At 43.3% G+C, this 25,203-nt stretch overlaps 1 protein-coding gene and 1 long non-coding RNA gene across 16 annotated transcripts in view; one reads left to right on the plus strand and one right to left on the minus strand.

Moving 5' to 3' along the window:
* CASK (calcium/calmodulin dependent serine protein kinase) overlaps window positions 1–2,523 on the plus strand; it is a 314,683-nt gene extending 312,160 nt beyond the window's left edge. For all 15 annotated transcript variants that reach the window (XM_064483255.1, XM_064483254.1, XM_064483258.1 and 12 more), the window contains one exon: window positions 505–2,523. In XM_064483255.1, coding sequence (XP_064339325.1) covers window positions 505–681 — 177 coding nt within the window. In that variant the 3' untranslated portion in view covers window positions 682–2,523. The remainder of the gene's footprint in view (window positions 1–504) is intronic.
* LOC135320277 (uncharacterized) overlaps window positions 1–25,203 on the minus strand; it is a 108,699-nt gene that overhangs the window by 276 nt on the left and 83,220 nt on the right. The gene's annotated exons all lie outside the window — the stretch shown is intronic.

Genomic DNA, 25,203 nt, shown 5'->3' on the forward strand with positions numbered 1-25,203 from the left:
CCCGTTGCAAGCGAGAGACGAGGGCCAGGGGCAGGGGGGCAGCTCTGACCTTGCCCCCGAAGCCCCCCAGCCCACCAGGCTCCAGACAGATGAGCGGCCTAGGGCAGAGGAACGAGGGCAGAGCTGCTCGAGTCGGGCTACAGCCCCAACAGTCAGCCCCCAACTGACCCTGGAACCGGACCACTAGGCAGGGGCGAGGCCATGCGCTGGCTGCAGGGTGTCCGTTTCCTCGGGTCCGTCCAGTTTGGCATGGAGCCCCCTGTCGCATGGTGAGCAGTGGCGGTTGCAAGCGGTAGTTCTGTGACCCTGCCGTGGGACGTCGTCTCCTCTGTCACGAAGCAGACTTGGCCTCAGGCCAGGATACAGCACATCACGGTCTGGCCCTGACTGTTTCTGACATGGGGACGAAGAGAAATGGAGGCAGAGAAAGACTCGGGCTGACTTCTCTCTCTCTGCTTCTCCCTCCTCCCACCCCACCCCCGCCTCCATCCCACCGCCATTTAGGATGAATCTCTTCAGCGTCTACAGAAGGAGTCTGACATCTTACAGAGAACATATGCACACTACTTCGATCTCACAATTATCAACAATGAAATCGATGAGACAATCAGACATCTGGAGGAAGCCGTGGAGCTCGTGTGCACAGCCCCACAGTGGGTCCCCGTCTCCTGGGTCTATTAGGGCCCCCCCCCCAGATATCTGGCGCCACCTCGTACATGGAAAAGCCTCTTTGTTCTCGGCCCTGTGTCAGCAGGTCGTGGTCCCTAGAGACTACCTAGTTGTAGTGTGACCTACATTTATAATTATTGTCATGTCCGAATAGATAGGAGGAGAAAAACAATTACACACTAATTTAAAGAGACAGTATCTTTTTTAATCAGTTCTCCTAAACTTTAATAAAATGTATCTTTAAATGTATGTATTATTCAATCCTTTGGAATGTTATATTTTTGGAAATCATAGCTTTTTATTTCCAAGGCCCCTAAAAACTGCACAAAATAGATGCTGCTTTCTATAATCTATTTTAATAATAATAAACAATGATTCTGTTACCTTGACTGGGGGTGGAACACTACATTCTTTTTACAGTCTGATTTTATGGATTGGAATATCTTTCTTTCCTTTATTTATTTGAAATCAGTCTAGTGATTACAAAACTCATAAATTTTTAAAGGCCTTTTCTTTTTCCTCTTTTTTTTTTTTTTTAGAATAGTATTTTTTTTAAGTCCTTTATGTAACATCCAGATAATGTGATACTGTCTCTTTGAAGAACCCTGTAAACCTTTTAGAGATTTGAAGTTGGGTCTTGACTCTTAATGCATGTGGACAGTCGCGAGCGTTTATGCTGTCGGTGTGTCTGTGTTGGACAAAACAATCTGTAATCTACAGCAAAGTACATTCCGTTCACGGGGCACACCCAGGGGAATAAGAATAAAATGCTATTATGACTAAGTTGTAAACCTATGCACATCCCTTGCATTTCGGGCAACTTTATAAAAAAAAAAACAAAAACAAACTGATTTTTATTAATAATAATCACGTAGTGAAATGTGTTTGTAATTTTGTCTCAATTTACTTTGTTGTAAGGTGGGAGGGGGAATCGCTGGTTTCACCATTTCAGATCTGTGTTGTCGGAGAGTATTAACGTTTTAATTAAGCAAAGAAATGAGGATTTTTAATATGTATGTAATTGTTTTAAAGCACCCATTTTAAGAGAATATACTGTGCAATGAAGAAGCCAGTTTAGGCATTTGCTATAAACTGAATTATTCCAAAAGAATAATCTATAACAGCCCTGTAAATTCCTTTAAAATGATAAACTAACAGGACAGTTTGACCAATTTTTTTTTAAATATACTTCCTTTTATGTGTTCAATAATTAAATGCCTTTGGGTCCTTCATTTCATTATAGATTTGTTCAGGTTTACAAGCTGATAATCTTTGAGATTTTATAATCCATTTAGATGCTCATTGAACCATCGAAGGCCCAGGAGTGACTATCAGGTGACAGGACAACAAAATACTCTGCCAGAGCCCAGCTGGGACCTCTTCTGGCTCCCAGAGTGCAGTGCACCCGAGGGCCACCAATGTGCTGGAGGCCACCTGTGGTTTCTCCTTCCTCTTGCTGTATCCCTTGGCACAGGAGAATCATCTGTCCTTGTTGCTTTAGAGACATTAACCATCTCATCACCCTTCCACGAGGTCACATTCTCCCAATACAGGAGACTCAGGCTGGGGGTTTTCTGACTGTTTGCCGGAGATCGGTGAAAGGTTTTTCATTAGATTGTCAGGGTGTGAAGTGGTTCTGTTATCCTGTGATCTTTGAAAAAAATACCATCGTGTTTGCTTCTTGTCGGTTAGATGGCCTCATTGATGTGTGCCTTGGCAGGATATGCAGGATGTGTTCTGAGCCGAACAGCTCCTCTTGAAGGACCACAAAGAGAAGGCATTTGTATACTCCTTTTAGGGTGTCACCCTCCCCTCCCACCTACTCTTATTAAATGATGTTGATTTTTCCTCTGATGTCGTCCTTGGTCGGTGACCAGATGAGTATACAGCTTACAAAGTGTTGAGTGAGCTGCTTTCTGTTGGGGCCCCACAGCAGGGTGACCAAACCACCAAAACAGAGATACTCTGGATGGAGAGAGAAACCCCGAGAGCTGTTTAGGGCTGAGTTAGGATTGATTTAAATTTAACTGATGCCAAGGCCAGACATTCATTCCGTGATGCTACTGGCCACAATCCGGGCTCTTCTCAGTGTGAAAGTGTCCACTCTACCTCTTTTCCAATGAAGCACAAAGAAGAACACAACACCTGGGGAACAGAAGCTCGCTCCCTCCCTCTGGTAGAAACCCCCGCAGTCCCTCTTGCCCTCTGAGACCAGTTATCTCCAGAGATGCTGACAGTGCCTCTGTCTTTAGGCACCCATCAAGCTGATAAAGGTGGGCCAGGCACAGGAGAGCAGAGCAATGCCAACTGAAATGTGTAGCCCCAGAACTGAGAACCATTGTAGCGCTGGTCCTCCCTTTGCCGCCACTGATGCGTCCTGGGAGAAGCGCACAGGCAGGCCCTACTCTCGCCATTGTGCAGATGGCAAAACTCGTGCACCCAGAACTCATTCCGTCTGACTTCTCAGAGGTCATCTGTTCCATTCCACTAATACACGTCTTCTCTCAAGCACTGTCTTTGTGACCTGGCAGAAAATATTTCTGAATCCAGAGTAATTTCAACTCATTGCTGCTGCCACTCCATTACAGCTGTCCACTGAGCAATCAGAGAAAATGACTAAAAAGCTGCTTTAGTGCTTCCATTCCATCAACCAAATCATTTTTTTCTTTAAAAGAACAGAGCAAATGATTAGATTATTCAATCTTTCACTGGTCAATTGAGCCATGTTCTGAGGGCTCTCTCCCACATCCCAACCCCACTCTCCACAGCAAAAAAAGGGGGTGTTTTTTAAGATGTCGAGTTAGTTGTTAAAAAGAATGTCCTGATTTTCTAATCATAAAGCAGTACTTAATTTGCACACGCACCATATTCAATTGGAATGCTAAAAAAGAAAACGTCACTCAATTCATCTGAAGTTTCCCAGCGTCAGGATAATATGGTAGCCTTTTCAAATGCAATCAAATGTCTCTCCTGGCAGGTGAGATGGTTTAAAATATTCACTCAGACAGGAAAAGAAATGTGTGACCTACTTCCTGCAATTTGCATTCGGGAGGCATCTTCGGCGCCCGTCCCACAGCTGGTGGGGTGTCTAGATACTTCGAGGCCCTCACCATGTGAGGGGTCGGAGGGATCGGCGCGTGCTGCCCTTCCCGGGGCCGTTCCATCTCCCACTGCTGGGGCCAGCCCGCCAGACCTGGGCTCCATGCGACGATGATGTTTTTTTAAAGCCTTTGTTCTCATTACTGCAGAGGAGGTTTGGGGGTTTGTTTTTAAGTCACTTGTAGTTAATCTGTTCATTAAGGCTTTGAGTTCATTCCTTGAAAAAGTGTACTCAGTTGAGCCACCCTTGAGGAAATTGGACAGTGGACGCGCCTGGCGTGGACACTGTCCCTTTAAGGGACAGGCAGCCCACAGCAAAGTCTTGTCTCCCACTGTTGTGATGTCCTTTCCTTCATTTCGGTCAGTCTCTTAACTTGGGGCAAAGAGAACAGGCCACTAAGCTAGCAAGAACATTTCTTGATTAATAAATTCTGAGTTATAATGCCTCCCACGCTGTCTCCTTGGAAAGAGGAGAAGGCACCTTGCAATCAGCATTCCAAACAAGCCCCCTTCGGGTCCTCATCCCTCCTGCTTATTTTCCTCTCATCAGGCTGTGTTTTGTGTGTGTGTTTTGTGTGTGTGTGTGTGTGTGTGTGTGTGTGTGTGTGTGTGTGTGTGTGTGTGTGTGTGTGTTGTGGGGTGGGGGAGGGGTTTCTCCAGAACCGAACACAGCCTCCTAATTCCATCCTCTTTACAAGGGCTTATGATACCGAGGCTGATCACGACATGGAATAGTGTAAAGGTCCCTGAGCGCTCTTTCTCTTGGTCTGCGCCTCTAATTAATTCTCTGAGAAAGATCATTTGCTTCTCACTGCAGCTAACAGAAGGGCTACAAGATTTAACCATGAATCATTTCATTCGGTAGGATTTTCCTCTTCTTACCCCTTTAGAAGTAAGGTCTTCCTCCCCGTTTGGTGTCTTCAGTTACAGGATGTCGCCTCTAGGCTCAATGCTTGATTGGTTTTGCCCACACCCACTTATCAGTTTGCCTTAAACTTGGAGCTACTGGAAGTCCCAGATCTTCCAGCTTAGTGAGCAAAGTTTAGATACGACATGCATCCAGAAGTGGGAGAAAGGGAGAAAAAAAAGTATATTCACCAGTCCACATCCCTTTTGTCTGGTCTTTTCTCTGCTACTCTTGGGCTGCAGCAGGTGGGCAGACCCAGCTGCAGAGAGAGGAGGAGGAGGGGGGCCACACCATTTCTAGGACAGGCACTGCCAAGTCTTAGCTCTTGGAGGGGAGGGGGTAGAAAATCCAGAGTTCCCGCCACCTCTCACCTGACCATCAACTCTTGAACCTGTGCAAATGGACCGAGCAAAAGAAAATGGAGAGATGTTTGGCCCCACACAGGAGATCTCGTTTCTGGCCCCAAGCACAACTCCCTATTTGTGTATGTGCAGAAACTTGGAACTTCGCTGCCACTTATGTGTTGGTTCCGTTCTCTCCAGCACATGACCAAAGGAACGTGCCAGTGGTCTCACCAAGAGAGCCCTGGGGGTGACCATCTTGGGACCCAGAGGATGGGCAATCTCTTTTCAAGGAGTTCTGCTTGGGAGTAGAAATAGGCATTCCTCCACGGTGAGTGGCCCCACCTATTTTCATTTTGAAGAGACCAAGAATTGGGGGAACTGATCTGCAGTCTCCGCTGTGTCCCGGGGTGGCACCCATGCAGGTGGGTGGGAGGCCGCGGGGACAGCAGGCCCAGGGGCCGCCGGGAAGGCCGCACCACCCTCGTGTGCGGAGACCACAGCGTCGTGTTTTCACTGCAAGGCAGGCGCGTCGCCATTCAAACTCAGTTCTGGGGTTGTTCCGCGTAAAGTTTTGCCAACGTGTTCTTTTCTTCTGTATGTATAATTGCCTTTTTATAAAAGGTTTTGAAGTATTGTCTCAGTGATTAAAAAGAGAGCGATGTTAACGGTTGTTGTATATTTCACCGTATCCCATTGTACGTATTTGCAGGGTACAGCAAAGCCTTAGCGTGCAAGAGCGTTTGTGCAGGAGGTGTCCTCCAACACCCAGGAGGTGAGGGGATCGGAAAGGTTCGGATTCTTTGTAAATGTCCCGCTTTTCTTTCTGTGTGTATCTATTTACATGCCTTAGCACACGCCCCCCCACCCCGATCCCTTTGCCCTGTCATCAGAACGGCCAGAATGCTGGTGCACTGCCAGTCCGGGACAAGCGGATGGAACCCTCATCAGTTATCTCTTGTGTGACAGGGGAGGAAGAGAAACTCCATAGTATTCTTTGTAGACTATACATACCTGTAGGATGCTGTGTAATGGGAAACCATAGAATTGGGCTTTTGTCATTTCAAAGTTGGAGAAATGTATGAATAAAATGTATAAAACATGAAAAGGCAGTTGTCTCCTCAGATTGCAGGCCAAACATCTTGAGGACAAACCACCTGACGGTCAGAGGGAGAGGGTTAGGCCTCACAGACCTTCCCACAAAGGCCTTCCCTCTCCCAGAGGAGCACGCCCCCGACTCCCGGCGCCCATCCTGGCAGCCTGGCTGGTCCAAGCTGCATCCCAAGAGCAGTTCAAACTCAGTTGCTTGCATTTGGATGCAGATCTAAAATAGCTTCAAATTTTTTTAAAAAATAGGGAAAAAAATCCAAGTTGTGACAGCTCTTAAGAATAGCCGTCTAAATTGATCTGAGTGGTGTAGGCACCCAGCAGGGAAAGGCTGTCCTTTGTTAAACATTTGCATAGAAAGCCCAGGAGGAAGCCTGCTGCCCTCGGTGTTGGGTGGTTGGCTTTGGCCTCTGGTCTTTGGTCTGAGACGCCGCCCCTCTTATGCCTCAATGACCTACTTGCCACCCTTCCTTCCCAGGCCTGGCCCTGGCCTCTGCCCAAGCACAGAACCATGGTGGCTTCAGACACCCACACTTGCACGTGTCCAGTGCTCTCAGCCCCAGAAATGGACTGGCCCAAACGTGCTCGCAGCGCTCTTTTTTTTTTTTCCTGGTCACTTTAAGAGGACTCGTATTAAGGAAACATAAATAGGAGCAATTATTTTCTTTACTCAAGTAAACCTCACCCTACCAAAAATATATAGAAGAGCCTAGATCACATTCAGACCCAAGAAACTGAGCCTCTGGCCTTTTGACTCGGACTCCCAAGTTGTCTCCCTGCAGACTTCTTACCCTAGACATACAGAGGATCAAAAGCACAATACTACCATTGACCTTATTTTCTGCACTTCATGGCATTGAAAACATGCCCAGCATGTCAGTATTAAGTGGGTAGACATGAACAGAAACATGTATCTTCCCCAGTTGGCAGTAATATGATAAGCTGAATAAATGACACTGGGTACCATTCCGTGACCCCCTGCAGCAGAGACTGGGAATCCACAAAAAGAACACAAGAGATTGGTGCAGGGTAGTAGACAGTGACCATGAGTTCAAGGTCACCGAGAATTAGTACCAAGCCCCTTTGAAAGACAATGTAGTAGGGCAGCTGGCAACCCAGCCAAAGAGACAAGGCGCTCCAGGAGAGAAAGCCCCAGAAGGTGGCGTTTGACTTTCTCAATCAAGGAATGAGCACACAAGCCATGGGGCCTCCGGTGAAACCCCATGGTCAAGGTCAAGGCTGCATGGGGTCGCTGCACATCCTTTCTACGCCGTTCCTGAGGTTCACATCTCAGGGACAGGTGCCCAGAGATGGTTTGGCCATAGACAGACATGCTCTTAGATCACTGAAAGCTCTGAGCTGCCACTATCCCCTCGTCACCTGTCAGAAGGCAGCTTTGTCTCCCCCCACCCCATGGCCACTTGCCCGCCAGAGAATCGGGCTCCTTTCTGTCCCCAGAGTGGTCAGCCGAACAACCGGAGCGGGGACAGCCTGTGGGGACCTCCGTGTGGCTCCAGGTCCTCAAGACGCGAAACCGAGGCTGGAGATGGAGAAATCAAGCCTGTTCGCAGGCTGGTGGTAAAGGCTCAGCCACACCAATCAACAGCTTACCACAGGATTTCCCCTAGAACTTTCTGCGATGGTGGAAATGTTCTATTTCTTATTTGGGGTGGTGGTCACGTGGGTATATGTCAAACACACTGAAGTGAACACCTAAGACCTGTGCGTTTTATTGTAGGTAAAATCTACCTCAGTTACATATAAGAAAAAAGAAAGATCATGATCATCTTTGCAGCTGCCAAAAAAAATTCACAAAATTCAACACCCACTTCTAATTTGAAAAGAAACAAAAACTTAAGTAAAAGATACAAAATAGCCTCACCATACATCAGCCACCTAAAAGTGATACACTAAAGGCATTACAACTGCCATTATCTTTTAAATTATCTAAGTAACAGTGACCTTCATAGTATGATTAGGATAAACAAAAAGACTTCAACCAGATTGCGTTACTCAGAGACAACTGCTATAAACACTTCTGTGCACCTCTGTCAGGCTAGTATTTTTCCATGAAAATATATGTATCTACTTTTTAATGCAGTGAGGGGGGCATATTAAACACATACTAAAATATCTTCTTCCTACCATAATTGTTTAATACTACTTTTAAAGCACCACCCAGAAACAAAACAAAGTATAAGCATTGGAAAAGATGAGACAAAATTGTCCAGATTTGCTACTAATAGCACATACCTTAAAATGCCAAAGAGAACAACTGGAGATCCATTCAAGTTAATAAAAAGCAGGTACAAAAACACTCAGAACTCAACGGTATTCTTATATATTGACAATAAAGTGAGAAAATTTTAATGGTAAAAGAATGCCATTCTCAACTGCAACAAGTTTTTAAAAACCAACAAAATCCATTTATATAAAAAGACAAAGCTGCACTGAGAATGTAAAAGACTGGAATAAACAGAGAAATGTTCCTGGATGGAAAAAACAGTATTTTAATGGCATCAATTTTTTCCAAATCGGTGTGTAGGTTTAATACCAAATCAAAATCTAAGCAGAAATGTTGGACCTTTGTAAGATGATTATTCATCAGGAAGAATAAACAGTGATTTTTTTTGTCTCATTTTAATTTTAATTAGAGGAAATGCTAGGGAAAGAAGAGGTGTCAGTAGCCCTTCCAGATTGTAATGTTCCAAAGCTAAAACAATTAAGACACCATACACCAAAACTAGTTTCGACAAAGAATTCTTTGATGAAGTGATAGAAAATGAAAATACAGAATTAAGTAGTCAGTGAAACTCTGGAAGAGAGTAACTTTTTTAAGTTTACTCAGAAGTCACGAAGCAACTCAAAGATTTGATCCCATAAAAATAAAAACCTTTATATGAAAAAGTTGTAGACCACAAACTCACAAAGACATTTTGCAGCAAATATGATATACAAAGAGTGGATATATTTATTATACAATGAACTTATATAAACTGGTTAAAAATACTAACATCACAATATATGAACAAAGGACATGAACGTTTAACAGATTTATAAATAGAGTTACTATTAAAAAAATTGAAAAGTGTCTCAATGATCAAGGAAATAAGTTAAAATTAAAAAACTTGGTCTTCTACTGACCCATTACTTAGTGTATTTTAAAAATTATGATACTCAAAGCTAGTGTGTATGTGTCAATGAAACTGGCATTTTCAACCACTACTCATAGCACTGCAAGTAACACGGTGACATCTACTACAAAAATTAAAGTTCATATTTTTCACATGGTAATTGTTTCTCTGAACCCACTTTAACAAGAGAATCTAAAAATAATAAAGGCAACCAGTGACACTGACTGAGCAGTCACTCTGATGTTCTAGGCACCGAGTGCTTCGCACACCTTGGTGTATGTACCTCCTTCCTCAGTCTTCTGGCCGAGAGCTCTTAACCACAAAGAAATATCCCTAATTTCAAACAGCGGTGGTGTTATGAAGGTAGGATAATAAATGAAATTTATCTTACAATTTTACTTATAATATTTAAGGTGTTTTTTAATGTCTCTCAAACACATTCCCTTGCTCCCTTAGGTCAGGGGACATTGGGACAACACGGCAGGGACAATTCTGTGGTTCAGTCTCCATGTCTGCTCACTGTGCTCCCCTCCCCCACTCACCGCGCCCCCGCCCAGAGCTGGGGGCCTGGGGGCGGGTGGCCGAGCAAGTCCAGGCGGCGGACTCCTGCCGCTTTCACCTGCGTGTCTTGGGCACCTGGCTTAGCCCCCCCACCCCCAGCTGAGTTTTCCCATGGATGAAATACAGAGAAGCACGTCCACCTGATAGGCTGCTCGTGAGCATTAAGTGAGGAGGACCCGCGCCTGCTGGGAACTTCCTCGGCCTTCTCCCTCCTCCCTGAAAGCCCTCTTCCTCGCCCTCCTTCTCTGCACAAGGTGGTACCCAGCCCTGTTAGTGGAGCCAGGGTGACTGTTTTGGGAGTTTACATTACTTTATACATGATTACAGCCATCATTGCTCCAGTGATGCTAAGGTAGATGGAAGCTATTTACAGTTTTGTTTTGTTTTTTTGAGAGTCATGATTTATTTGGTGGATTTTCTGAGGACTTCAAGCCCAGGAGACAGCCTCTCAGATAGCTCTAAGGGACTGCCTATTGGCAGTTTTTAAAATGAATTAACGCGAGCAAAACCTGAGCCCTTCGCAGCTGGCTGTCTGGTGGCCCATATCAGAGGCGTAGCAGTGGCTGAAGGCAGAAAAGCCAGTCCTGTGACTGGGCCTGGTGTCACCCTCAGGCCCTGATCTCTCGACAGCCTGAGTGCCTCCCATTCCCCTGTGATGACAGCCTCCTCCAGCCGCATAGCCCTGGACAGGGAGGATCAGATAGTGGCATAGAGGGGGAAGGAGGCAGCATGAAGTCCAAGGACACCTCATGCCAAGTCATGAAATGTTGTCAAAACAGTTTATTCCCCTAAGCAGCACTCTGGATCCCTGTACGAGAACTCAAGCTGTCTGCTTCAGCTGGCTGAACTACACCGGTCACTTTTCTAAACAAACTACAATGGAGGATTGTCTGAGGTTGAAAAGACTAAACATCTTAAGGGGAGGGTTGCCCAAACAGAAAATAAAGCATGTTAGAGAGCTTAGTTGACATAATAAAAGCAGTGTGCAGGAAAAGGCAAGGAGGCCCAAAGAATTGAGTGGAGATCTCGGAGACAGAGCCACAAGTACGGAAGACTCGATATGACAAAGTGGGACTTCAGTGCAGTGGTGAAATCAAGGACGATTCTATTGAATTATCTATACAGAAAAAATTAAAATTGCATCCCTACCTCACCATACATAAAATTTTTGATGCCTAAAAGACCTAACTGAAAGCAACCTTTAAACCTAAAATACATATAAATATAATATTTCACACATACATGTATATGTGTGTGTAAAATATTTTTATGACCTCAGGCTAAGGGACTGATTACTTAAAACCCAAAATGTATAAGCCATAAAAGAAAAAGACTGATAAAGTTGAGTTAATATAATTAAAAACTAAAAAGTTCTGTTTAATGGGGAAAAGCTGAAAGCATTTCCTCTAAGATTAGGATCAAGACAAGGATGCCCACTCTCATCACTTTTATTCAACATAATTTTGGAAGTCCCAGCCATAACGATCAGAGAAGCAAAAGAAATAAAAGGAATCCAAATTGGAAACAAACAAGTAAAATTGTCACTGCAGATGACATACTATACATGGAAAACCCTAAAGAAGCAACCATAAAACTAGAACTCATCGATGAATTTGGTAAAGTTGCAGAACACAAAATTAATATAAAGAAACCAGTTGCATTTCTATACACTAACAATGAAAGAGCAGAAGAAGAAATTAAGGAAACAATACCATTCACCATCACACCAAAAATAATAAAATACCTAGGAATAAACCTACCCAAGGAGGCAAAGGACCTGTACTCCGGAAACTCTAAGATGCTAATGAAAGAAATTGAAGACAACATAAAGAAATGGAAAGATATACCATGTTCTTGGATTGGAAGAATCAATACTGTTAAAATGGCCATACTACCCAAAGCAATATGCAGATTCAATGCAATCCCTATCAAATTACCAGCGACATTCTTCACAGAGCTGGAACAAAAAAGTGTTCCAATTTGTACAGAAGCACAAAAAACCCCAAATGGCCAAAACAATCTTGAAAAAGAAGAATGGAGCTGGGGGAATAAGGCTCCCTGACTTCTGACTACACTACAAAGCTACAGTAATCAAAATAATACAGTACTGGCACAAAAACAGATCAGTTGAACAGAATATAAAGTCCAGAAATAAACCCATGCACTTATGGTCAATTACTCTACGACAAAGGAGGCAAGAATATACAATGGAGAAAAGACAGTCTCTTCAATAAGCAGTGCTGGGAAAACTAGACAGCTACCTGAAAAAGACTAAAATTAGAACATTCTCTAACACCATATACAAAAATAAACTCAAAATGGATTAAAGACTTATATGTAAGACCAGATACTATAAAACTCCTAGAGGAAAACATAGGCAGAACACTCTCGGACATAAATCACAGCAATATATTTTTTGAACCACCTCCTGCGGTAATGCAAAAAAAAGCAAAAATAAACAAATGGGATCTAATTAAACTTAAAAGCTGTTGCACAGCTAAGGATACCATCAACAAAACAAATAGACAACCTACAGAATGGGAGAAAATATTTGCAAATGATGTGACCAACAAGGGACTAATTTCCAAAATGTACAAACAGCTCATACAATTAATATAAAAAAAAGGCAATCCAATCAAAAAATGGGCAGAAGACCTAAATAGACATCTCTCAAAGAAGACATACAGATGGCCAACAAGCACATGAAAAGATGCTCAACATCACTGTTAGAGAAATGCAAATCAAAACTACAATGTGGTATCACCTCACACCAGTCAGAATGGTCATCATTAAAAAGTCTCCAAACAATAAATGCTGGAGAGGGTGTGGAGAAAAAGGAACCCTCCTATGCTGTTGGTGGGAATGCAAATTGGTGCAGCCACTATGGAGGACAGTATATGGAGGTTGCTTAAAAAACTAAAAATAGACTTATTATATGATCCAGCAATCCCATTCCTGGGCATATACCTGGAGAAAAATATAATTCAAAAAGACACATGCACCCCAATGTTCATAGAAGCCCAATGTTCACAGCAGCACTATTTACAATAGTCAAGACATGGAAACAACCCAAATGTCCATCAACAGATGACTGGATAAAGAAGATGTGGTATATTTATACAATGGAATACTACTCAGCCATAAAAAGGAATAAAATAATGCCATTTGCAGCAATATGAATGGGGCTGGAGATCGTCATTCTAAGTGAAGTAAGCCAGAAAGAAAAAGAAAAATGCCATATGGTATCACTTATAGGTGGAATCTTAAAAAATAATAGGACACAAATGAACTTATCTGCAAAACAGAAACAGACTCACAGGCACAGAGAATAAACTTATGGTTACCAGGGAGTAAAGGGGATAGGAAGGGTTAAATTGGGAGTTCAAAAATTGCACCTCCTGGGGAGTGATGGAAATAGCTATCTTGACTGTGGTAGTGGTTTCACTGGTGTCTACATCTATCAAAAATCAAATTGTACATCTGAAATATGTGTAGTTGACTGTACAAGAACGATACCACAATAAAGGTTTTTTTTTTTTTAAAAAAAAGTTGTTTTCAGAAGACGCCATAAACAAATTGAAGAGATAAACTACACACCTGAAGATGATGCTAGTGGCACATGTGACTAACAAAGAATTATCCATAATTCATACAAACTCCTAAAAATCTATTTCAAAAGGGAAAAAATGAGCATGTATATAAACAGGCAACTCACCGAAGATAAAATCTATATGACCTTTCTAGAAACTCACAAATAATCAGGAAAATTAGAAATTAAAGTCTAAATAAGGGGTTTTTGCACTCCACGAATAGCAGACTATGTGATCTGGACCAAGCCTCATACTTCAGACAAATGAAACGGTTGATTGAAATATTTAAAACATCTGTTTGGAGAAGTTAGCAAACCAACAAGATAGTGAAGAATTACAGGGCCAGGATCTGGGAGGAAACTGATGCCCAAGGGAGTGAGTGAGCACTTAAGGCCCTTTCCCCTGGGGACACGTGCCCATTCCAGAGGAGGAGGCCCAGAAGCACTTGTGACAGCTTCCCAGGGGTGGGGGGAAGGGATGAGTATGTCTGTGGGGTGGGGGTTGGGGGAGAAAGAGGAGGGGCTAATGAACTTCCCTCACTCTCAGTGTGGACCCTGGAAGTTGGCCTTCCAGGATTAGACAGAGCCTCACAGTGACTGCTCAGCTTCAAACCTTCAAGCCCTGACATCTGACGGAGGTGATCCCAGATTGCTTGCGCCCAGGCGCCTCGCAGAAGAAAATGTCATTCATCTCTGGAGGAAATTAACAGCACCCTAGGCCTCGAATATTTTCCACAAATAATTCAGCAGCTACACCATCTGACAGACAACAAAAGATAACTAGGCGCATGAGGAATAGGTAAATAGATGGATACATCTGTACAAATGAGTAACAATAATGTTGGGCTGGGTTTTAAACACACACAGAATTAAAATATGTGCTAACTCTGACAGATAAGTTGGGAAGAACGTAAAGAGAGTTACTATGTCTTGAGGTCTTTACATTGTCAAGGGAGACGGTATGAGCATTAATTAATGTTAAACTTTTGTGGTTCAAGGATGTAAGTTTAGAGTAACCACTAAAGGAAGAGTAAGAGTGTATAACTTCCAGGGGGAGGGTGTAGCTCAAGTGGTAGAGCACAAGCCTAGCATGCACGAGGTCCTGGGTTCAATCCCTAGTACCTCCTCTAAAAATAAGTAAGTAAACCTAATCACATCCCCCCCAAAAAATTTTAAAAAGTGTATAACTTCCAAACTAATAAAACTTGGAAAAATTAAAAATAATCATTCCAACAGAAGGCAAAAAAGAGAAAAAATAATACAACAGGAGGGCCTTAGCAAGAAAGTGTAGAGTCAAATGTATTTTTTAAATTTCATTAAATGGAACTAGACTAAGTGCTCCAATTAAAAGAAAAAGATGGTCAGACTGTACTTTTTAAAATTTTAATCTCCAGACTTATGAGACACATTTTAAGCATTGGGCGAAGAAAGGTTTAAAATAAAAGGACTGAAAAGATGTATTATGAAAACACTAACCAAAAGAAGCCACCGTAGCTATGTTAATTTTAAAGAAAAGAGACTTGAAGGCAAAAGGCATTATTAGAGATCATTTCATCATAAAATAAAAAAGTTCAGTCCACTAGGAAGATATAACAATTCTATACTGGTAATCACCTAACAATCTAGCCTCAAAGTAAAGGGGAAAAAATGACAGAATTTCAAGGAATAATAGAGAAATCAACGTAATGGTGGGCTATTTTAGTATACCTCTCTTAGTAATGAAAGACAAGAAGACAAAAAAATTAGTAGGGATGTAGACGATTTGAACAACATCAACCACCTAGGAATAAGTCTAACGAAAGACACGCAAGACTCCTATGTAGGTTATAGTTTATAAAATGTTATTGGAAAGCTCGAAAGACCTAAATAAAGGGAGAAATGGATGTGAAGACGCAACATCATGAAGATGTCAATTCTCCCCAAATTCATCTATGGGTTCAATGCAATCGAATTCAACATTCTAACAAGGTTGTTTTGGTTTGTTCTGTTTTATTTGTGGAAACTGACAAACTGATTATAAAATTTACCTGAAAATTCCAAAGAATAGTCAAGACAATCCGACAGAGAAAAACAAGGTGGGAAAACTTCCTCTAAAGATTTTTTTAATTGAAGTATAGTTGATTTACAGTATTATGTTAGTCTCAGGTGTACAGCACAGTGATTCAGTTTTGGTGTTTGGGTTTTTGTTTTTTTTGGGTTTTTTTTTGCTATTTATATTCTATTGTAGGTTATTATAAGATATTGTGTGTAATTCCCTGTGCTATATAGTAATCCTTGTTGCTTATCTATTTTATGTATAGTAGTTCTGTTAATCTCATACTCCTAATTTGTCCCTCCCAGCCTCCCTTTCACATTTGGTAACTATAAGTTTGTATTCTATATCTGTGAGTCTAAAGACTTAAGATTTACCATAAAGCTACAATAAGTAAACGGTGTGGTTTTAGCACGAGGATAGGTATATAAACCAGTGGAATAAAACAGCCCCAGAAACAGTCCCAGTATATTTGGACACTGGCAGAGCAGTGGGCAGAGGGGAAAGTGCAGTCTTTTCAGTAAATAATGCGAGCACAATTGGTTAACCATGTGGAAAAAACAATTATTGATTCCTACTTTACATCATACACACAAATCAACTCTGGACAGAATATAGAATCAAATGGGAAACGTGAAACAAAGCTTCTACAAAATAGTGTTCTAGAATATTCTCATAATGTAAGGTAGGAAAAGATGATTTAAGTAGGACACAAAAAGCACAAATCATAAAGAGACTGATAAGATCCTAAATTTAGCAGTTTAACTTAAGAATGAATTAAGACTATTTTCAAAATACATGATTAAGAAGATGAAAAGGCAAAAATATATATATGTCAATGGGTGATTTCCTACAAATCAATAAGACACACAACCCAGTGGAAAGATGTAAGGAACTTGAACAGGTACTTCACAAAAGCAGACATCTAACTAACCAATAAACATATGAAAATATTCTCAGCCTCAGTAGTAATCAGGGAAGTATACATTAAAACATCCAGATATCACTATACATTCAATACACTGGTGGTGTCAGTAGCAAGTATTGGTAACAGTCTGGAGCAATGGGGACTTCATACACCGAGGAAGGGAATGTAAATTGGCAAACTTGGCATTATCAACTAAAGTCGAAGATATGAATGCCCCATGACCCAGTTATTCCACTCCTAGGTGTATATACAATGAAAATGCACACACTTGTACGAGAATATTGCAAGAAAAATCTCTGATAAGCATCTCAGGATGGAAGATGAAACCCAAAGGGCGTGGATTAGCAAAAGCAAATAGGAATCCTGTAGGAAGTTTCTAGTTTCTTGTCATATTTTCACCTTCTAAGCCTCTCTCCAATGTGTCTCCTCATCTCTACCACCAGTCCTTGATCCTCTCACCTTTGGGGGTGGGGTGAAAGGAGGACAATGTGTTTTTTAGTGCTCTACGGCAGTCATTTAGCATTGCTTTACTCCCCCCTTCCTATGTGGGGGCATTCCAAGATGGGGGAGAGGCCAAGCCTGATCCTTACTCAGGAAGCCTTCATTCTTTCTTTCACTGGCCACTGAAATGACACCCTGTTTCCCTGACTCTAGCCTCACCTCATCTCACTTCCAGACTCACCAAAATAAGATTTCTAAATCACAACACTTCCTGTTTCGCCTTAGCCTAAAAGCTTATAAGAAATTTGGGGTTCGAGATTTGCAAGTACTAACTACTATATATAAAATAGATAAGAAACAAATTTCTTCTGTATGGCACAGGGAACTATATTCAATATCTTGTAGTAACCTATAATGAAAAAGAATGTTATGTATATGTATGACTGGAACGTTATGCTGTACACCAGAAATTGACACGTTGTAACTTAAAAACTTAAAAAAAAAAACTTTAAAAAAAAGCTTGTAAGGATCATCAACTGATGAATAGATAAATAATGGTTTATGCATTATGGTTGATCCATACAATGGAATATGATCCAGCCATAAAAAGTATCAAAATTCTGACACACACTACAACATGGATGAACCTTGAAAACATACTAAGTGAAAGATGCCAGACACAAAGAACCACATACGTATTATTCCATTTGTATGAAATGTCAAAAACAGGCAAATCTAGAGAGACTGAAAGTAGACTGGTGTTTGCCAAGAGCTGGGGGAAATGGGGAGTGACTGTTAATGGATACAGGGTTTGTTTTGGGGGTGATAAAAATGTTCTAAATTGATCATGATGATGGTTGCACAACCCTGTGAGTATACTAAAAAACACTGAATGGTTTAAATGGAAGAATTGTATGGTGTGTGAATTATATCTCAATGAAGCCAGAAATAAATAAATAGATGGATGATAGATAGGTAAGAGCAAGCTTCCATGGCATCCTCCAACACTGCCAGGAAAAAAAGTCTTAACTGTTTGAGAGAATAGCTCCTGCAGTCAGATTTAATTCAAGTGTCAGCCCTACCGAGTCCTTGTGTAGTCTCTGTTAACATGCCTAACCTCTGAGTCTCAGTTTGCTCATCTGTAAAATGGGGATAATAATACCATGCTGTTGTAAAAATTCAGTGTCCATCAGGTACTTAGCACAGTACCAGGGGCATATTAGATGCTTGCTAAATGTTGCCAATCTTCTTCTGCTTCCTCACCAGCCTCATTTCCCATCATTTCTCATCACACACCAGTAGCCCCAGTCATCTTGTGGTCACCTGCAATGGGCCACGTTCTTCTAAGCTTCCGGGGCTTTGCTGGTACTGTTCCCTTAGCTGGGAATGCCTTTCCTCTTCTCCAGCTAGGGGCTCCTGCTCACTTCAGAACCCAGTTCAGGAACCGTTTCCTCTGTACACCCTTCTCCAACATCCCCGCTGTGCTGAATTCATGCATTCATGAATTCAGTCTCCCCGAACTGCCACGCTTTGTGTACATGTCCTACTCCCATAGGAGGCCGCTGTGTCTTAGTTTTCACTCCCAATAGCAACTTAGCTCAGTGCCCAGCCCAGAATAAGCACTTCATAAGTGGGAACTGGTTGAAGAGTGAACAAAGTTTATCTGACATCGACGGGAGCTATTTCCTCCCCTCCACAGCCCGGATTTGCCTGTGGTTTTGAGCTTGACCATCCAAATTCAAGGATGAGCCCCTGACCAATCCCGACGCAGAACAGTTTACTGATGGAAGCAGTTTTATATATGAAGGGGTGAGAAAGGCCGGCTCTGCCACACTCAGCCTGCAGACAACTGTTGAGTCTGGAGTTCTGCCAGCTCACGCTTCCACCCAAAAGGCCGAGGCGATTGCCTTGACCAGAGCACTCCAGCTGGGAAGGGGATTGAGAACTAATATATATCCTGATTCCAGGTATGGATTCCCAGCGCTCCTTGCCCACGCTGCCATGTGGAAAGAAAGGAGACTACTAACAGCCAAAAGGTCCCCTATAAAACACCAGGCAGAAATTCTAGAACTCCTGGAAGCCGTCCAGCCTCCAAAGGAGGTTACAGTCATTCACTGCAGAGGTCACTAAAGGCAACACCTCCCTTATAGGGGGGAACGCCCTGGCTGATGAGGCCGCTAAGACTGCAGCCAAAGAACAACTGGTCCAACAAGATGCAGCTCTCATACCCCTCAGTCCCCTTACCCCCTTCCCAACAATGCCAGGCTGTAGGCCTGGAGAACTCGAGTGGGCTCGTGTAGGGGGCTGGAAGGAGACCATTCAGGGTGACTGACAAAAGATAACAAGCTTCTCACTCCTGGGGCCGAGGAATGGAAAATTAAGCACTTCCGCAAATCCTCCCACTTAGGGCGGGACTCCCTATTCAAACTGGTTACTCTGGTGTTCCTGGGTGAGAGACTGTCCCAAACTGTTAAATGTCACCAGGGCTTGCAGACTTTGTGCCTGCAATGACCCAAGAAACCACCCCATACCTCCACCCCTAACTTGGCCTATACAACTTCAGGGAACCTATCTGGGGGAGATTGGCAAATGGACTTGACCCAAATGCCCCCATGTAGGGGATGGAGCTAATTACTGGTATTCTAGACACATTTACAGGATGAACAGAAGCTTTCCCTGCTAGGACTGAAAAGGCAACAGAAGTATCCAAGTTTCTGCTTAAAGAGATAATTCGAAGACTCAGGTTACCCAAGAGGCTACAGAGTGGTAACAGACCTTCCTTCACTGCCAAGGTGAACCAACAGGTTTCCTCAGCCCTGGGTATTAACTACTGCCTCCGCTCTTCCTGGAGGCCCCGATCCTCAGGCAAGGTGGAAAAAGCCAATCGTATTCTACAAAGAACGCTTGCTAAGCTGTGCCAAGAGACTTCGGAAACCTGGGCCTCCCTCCTCCCTGTAGCCCTTCTACAGACCAGGATGACCCCAAAGGGAATTTTAAAACTTAGCCCGTTTGCAACGACCTATGGGAAGCCCCTCTTGACTTCCAATCTCTTATTTAATGAGGAAACCGACAAATTGGTCTCCTACATCGTTAGCTTGAGCTCCTCCAAGAATACGGAAACAAAGTGCTACCCATCCCCTCAAAAGAAAAGATCGAAGTCTCTGTCCAGTCAGGGGACCCTGTCCTACTAAAAACTTGGAAAGAAGGGTCCCCTGAGGACCAGCAACAACCAAAATGTTACTAAGTACCCCTACCATTGTCAAGCTATACAGGGAGTTACTAATTGGGTACATCTGTCTGGAATAAATCCTGTATCTTCTAAGTCCCAACAGGAACCAGAAGAGATCTACTCTTGCGAGCCAGGGGAGACCTCAGATACCTGTTCAAGAGAACAGATAAGTGACTTCATGCAGCCCTGATGGGTTGGTCTAATAATCCTCGTGTTTCTGACTATCATGCTCTTATTCGGCCGTTTTTTCAGAACCCTCTCCTCCTGGCAAATATCTTCCTTGCCCCTGTGGGGTCTGAACAAATTTAGTAATATGATGTCAAAAGCCATAATACTCCTAGTAGGACTTCTGACGGTAGTCACAGCTCAGGGGAAAGGGGAAAATAATGTAAACACAGCTAAAATAGTCGCCAGGGGAGAAAAACTAGTTAATTGTTGGGTCTGCTACAAAAATCCTGGCTTACAGTAATTGTTACACATACAAATAGGCACACACAAGAGCTCCACGAATTCAAACACATGGAAACCCCCCTCCCCATACGAGCGCCATGGGCAAAACCATGCCTTGCCTACATTTAACTCTTTTTAAAAAGGTGACTTGTAACTTTTCCGTTAATCATGGCTACTTTTGTTATCCAGAAAACCAGTCATGCTTCCAAAGCCACTATACCTCTAATGGTTCTCTTGGCTGTGGTGAGCCTCTTTGGAACAATCCTTGGCCACCAGATGGTAATATTATTACAGTGTTTTGGAACCTGGACCCAAACTGCATTCCCAGTTTGCATCCACTCCGTATGTGTATAATGAACACCAGACAAAGTTGCCTTTGGGATAGGGGCAGAACGGACTAAAAATTGTCAGGGTCTGTGGAAGCGATGGGTAAAACCCTCTTGCTTCAGCGTCTTATCTAAGCCGAGGGCATGGAATACTTCAGATTTAACTATTTTGCATATATTAATGGGCCCTTGTCCCCACATTGTGTTCATAAATTGTCCCTTCTGTGAATCTGAACGGCTGCTTGTTAAATTCTCCTATTCCCAGATCTCTTATTGCACCTTCAGGATATGTCTGGATATGTGGCACTTCCCAGAACAAGGGCCCAATGACAAGGGCACCCCAGGGAAAATAATGACCCCTGTGTAAATGCTTATCCTTATATCAATCATATGCGGCATGAGGGAGCCTATACATTATGACATTTGGTCCCATTCACAGTCACAATACATAATATTCAATACCGTCTTGGGAAGGCCATCGGATTAATATTGGCAGCGATAGGACTGGCAGGGGGGTGGGCAGCTCCACGGGGAGGCTTTGCCTTCCAGGAGGTAACCCTAGAAAAATCTAACCAACACTTTAGAGAGCCCATCCCTGACCACTGGAAATGCCCTAAATAGACTTCCACCTTTTTTAAACTCACTGGCCAATATGGTCAAGGACAACAGACTGGCCTTAGATTACTTGCTGGCCAAGCAGGGTGGCGTTTATGTGGTTATAAACAAAACCTGTTGTACCTATATCAATAATTCAGTCCAAATCAAGATAGACATCAAAAAGATTTATAAACAGGCATCATGGTTACACTGCTACAACCAGGGGTCAAACCTTTATGCCATCTGGTTACCATTAAGAGCACCTTCCCTAGCCTCATTTGGTTCCTGCCCCTCCTGGGCCCAGGAATGGTCATACTCCTCCTCCTCTTTGGAACCTGCCTCTTTAACCTCTTGGTAAAGTTCGCATCTTCCAGGTCACAACAGTTCCACGTCAAAATGGTGGCTATGCGAGAATTCCAGCCCATACCGCCCTCTGACTTAAAACAAGAAGCCGTCCTGCCCCTAGGACCCCTAGACCAGCCATCCAGAGATTTTTTTTAATCCCTGACAGGCAAGGTCAACATGCCTGCCCAGCCCTGAAGCACCTACAGACGGACCATCACCCTTCTGCTTCCCATAAGGATGTGGGGGTAAAATCTGAGGGGTAATGAGACAGGAGGGAAAGGGGCAGAACACAACCACTAGGTCAACGAAGAAGGCGCGCAGCCATTGGGATGCGATTAAAGCTGGCTGGAGCCAGCTGAAACCAAGGTGGCTTTGAGAATAGTCTGGTCATTGACCTTTTAGTTCATTATAGCTTCACTGTAATACTAAAAATCACTCCCCCTTACACCATGACAGTTCCGAGGCAGACCATAAAAGGCCAAAAAGTGGACAGTGGCCCAATTCCTGGGAAATCCCCACCCCTCCCCAAAACAGCAAGAATATTCCCCCCACTCGTTGGCCTGTGAGATTACTCAGCTCATAAAAACCAGCGACCCTGGGGCCGCCCTCACTGTGAGACAGTTCACATTCTGCCTATGGAGTATCTCTCGAAAGAAACTCATATTCCCTTTTCTTTGGCGCGCTCTTAATTTCCTCCACAAAACCAAGGACCCTCACGTGGTGGTCCATCCTAAGTACTCCAGCATTTCCCTCTCTCGCAACAGTTTAACGGACGGGGGACTTACCTGTTCGAAGCAAGGTCCTGGAGCGACGCCCCACCGTGTGCCGCAGACTGCGAGCTGGACCTGGCGGCAGGTTTCACTTCCGGGGGCAGGGGGAGGTTACCAGTTATATAGGGGAATTGACATCAGGTGGGCTCATCGGTTACCAGGGAAACCAGTAGAGGGGCATGCTCCTCCTTGCCCCTTTGATATGCTAACAGGTGGAGATGTTCTGATCTAAAGGTTAGAACAATCACTAGCTGGGGCCTGGGGCAAGTATGTAGGAAGGTCAGTCAGGTGAGTAGGGTTGCAGGTGAAGCGCGCACTGGTCGAGCAGAGGATGTACAGAGAGCAAGACAATAGCCATCTTGGGTGGCCTGACCATACAATAGTTTACAAGGTTGGGAAGTTGGTGAGTTCTCTCAGGGGTGAGGACGGGGGTAGGGAGGGCTCTAACTTTTAGGCCAAATGTGACCCTGGAGAAGTTTGTCTGGATGTGAAAGTACACTTGTGCATATTTTGGTTACCCTGATTAAAGTCTGCTGACAGATGGCACAACCTTCCCACAGGTGACTGATGAAAGTCACCTCTACTTTCCTAGGGTGCCAACCTTTTTATGTAATTTCCCTTCTTCTGTAATAATAGAACCCTCATTGTTTAGTTGGGTGCATAACCAAGTGGGAAAAAAAATGACATTTCCTAGCCCCCTCTGCATTTTGGTTTGGTCATGTGACTAAGGTTTGGCCAACAAGTTGGGAGCAGAGGGTTTTGTACAACTGCCGGAGAGCATTCTGTTTTTTAAATTGAGGGATAGTTGATTCACAATGTTGTATTAGTTTCTGGTGTACAGCACAGTGATTCAGTTGTACATATATATATTCCTTTTCATATTTTTTCAAAATCGGTTATTATAAGATACTGAATATAGTTCCCTGTGCTCTACAATAGGTCCTTGTTGTTAGAGAGCATTCTTGATAGAAGATATGTTTTTTCTCACTCTCTTCCTCCCTCCTGGCTAGAATGTGGATATGTTGGCGTGATAATGTGATTTATAATAAGAAATATGTTTTTGGTTTTCATCTTGTTTCTAGCACAGAGCTCCTACAACCTCTGGAACTTCCTAAGTGGTCAGAGCCATGAAGATGCCTTTTGTTACTCTTAACAAGCCCTTTTCAAGCCCCTCTGTTTAATTAGGTGATTTCGGGAAATCTCCTTGATTAGCCTCAGGATAGAGACTGGTTGCCAAGTGAACTGACCTCTTGAACAGAGGGTTGGAAATTTCAGCCCAACCCCCCAACTTCCTGGGAGCAGCTGGAAGTTGAATTAATCAGCAATGTCAAGGATTTAATCAATCACACCTCCGCAAAAACCCAAAAGGACAGTGTTTGGAGAGCTGCCTGGTTGGTGAACAAAAATGCATTCACATTCACAACCCAAACTACATGTGGACAGAAACTCCTGTACTGGGGCCCTTCCAGACCTTGCCCTATGTATCTTGTCCATCTGGCTGTTCATTTGCATTTTTTAATATCCTTCCTAGTAAATGGATGATCTAGTAAGTAAACTGTTTTCCTGAGTTCCATGAGCCATTCTAGCAAATTAATCAAACTCGAGGAGGGGGTCAGTGGAAACTCCAATCTACAGCCTGTCAGACAGAAGCACAGGTGACAACCTGGATTTGTGACTGGCATCTGAAGTAGGGGCAGGGGGAAGGGCTGTCTTGTGGGACTGAGCCCTTAGACTGTAGGATCTGATGCTGTCTCCAGGCAGATAGTGTCAGAATTGAGTTGAATTGTAGGACACCCAGCTGATGTCACAGAATTGCCTGGTGTGAGAAACATTACCACTCATTTGGTGACCAGAAGCGCCAGGAGTGAAGTATTTAGTAGAGGAGAAACACACAGGAATGTATTTTCCCTCAGAGTTGGCTGGTGCTCTGGCAGCCCTCTTGGGTCATGAGATGACTGTGAGAAGAGAAACCACCCACAGAGGACCAATAATATAGGCAGAATCTGGGTCCTTAGGAGCTTTGTGGAGCCACACGTGCTCCAGACTTTGAGGAGTAGCATAATACGCCACCCCAAAATACGCCTCTTGGCCATGTTAAAAAACAAAACCCAACTGAGTAAATTGTGAAGATCTTACTGGCTTTATTCAATGATTCATGAATCAGGCAGCATCCCATCTAGCAGACTGAAAGGTGCTCTGAGGAGCTGTACAAAATAAAAGGCTTTTATGGGCAGAACAAGGAAGTTACTAGCAATGAGTGGATTGTGGCAAGGTCACGTTCCTGTGGGAAACCGTAGGGGTCCATCAGGCAGATTACCTCACTAGTGCTGGTCTGATTGGTTTAAGATTCTTTTCCTGGGAGTGGTTGAAACTGTATTTAAATTAGGTATTAAGTCTCCGTTTGGTGACTTGGGTTTAGCACAGATGACTCCATTTTGGGCCCACTGTCTTTTTTTTTTTTTTTTTAACAGCTATAAGGATTATTTAGAGCTGATTACTATGAGAAGTGAGACAAAGGAGAAGCTCTAAAAACAGAAGCTACCCTTTTGTAAAAGACGTCACATTTATAAGGAAAATCTCCATTTGTAAGGGTCTCCCTCTCTGTACCAGGAAGAGAAGGATGACTAAATCACAAGCAACTCTCATCAGTGAGTAAAAAAGGCACCAACTTAAGTCTG

The sequence above is a fragment of the Camelus dromedarius genome, chromosome X (assembly GCF_036321535.1).
Source record: "Camelus dromedarius isolate mCamDro1 chromosome X, mCamDro1.pat, whole genome shotgun sequence".
NCBI lineage: Eukaryota > Metazoa > Chordata > Mammalia > Artiodactyla > Camelidae > Camelus > Camelus dromedarius.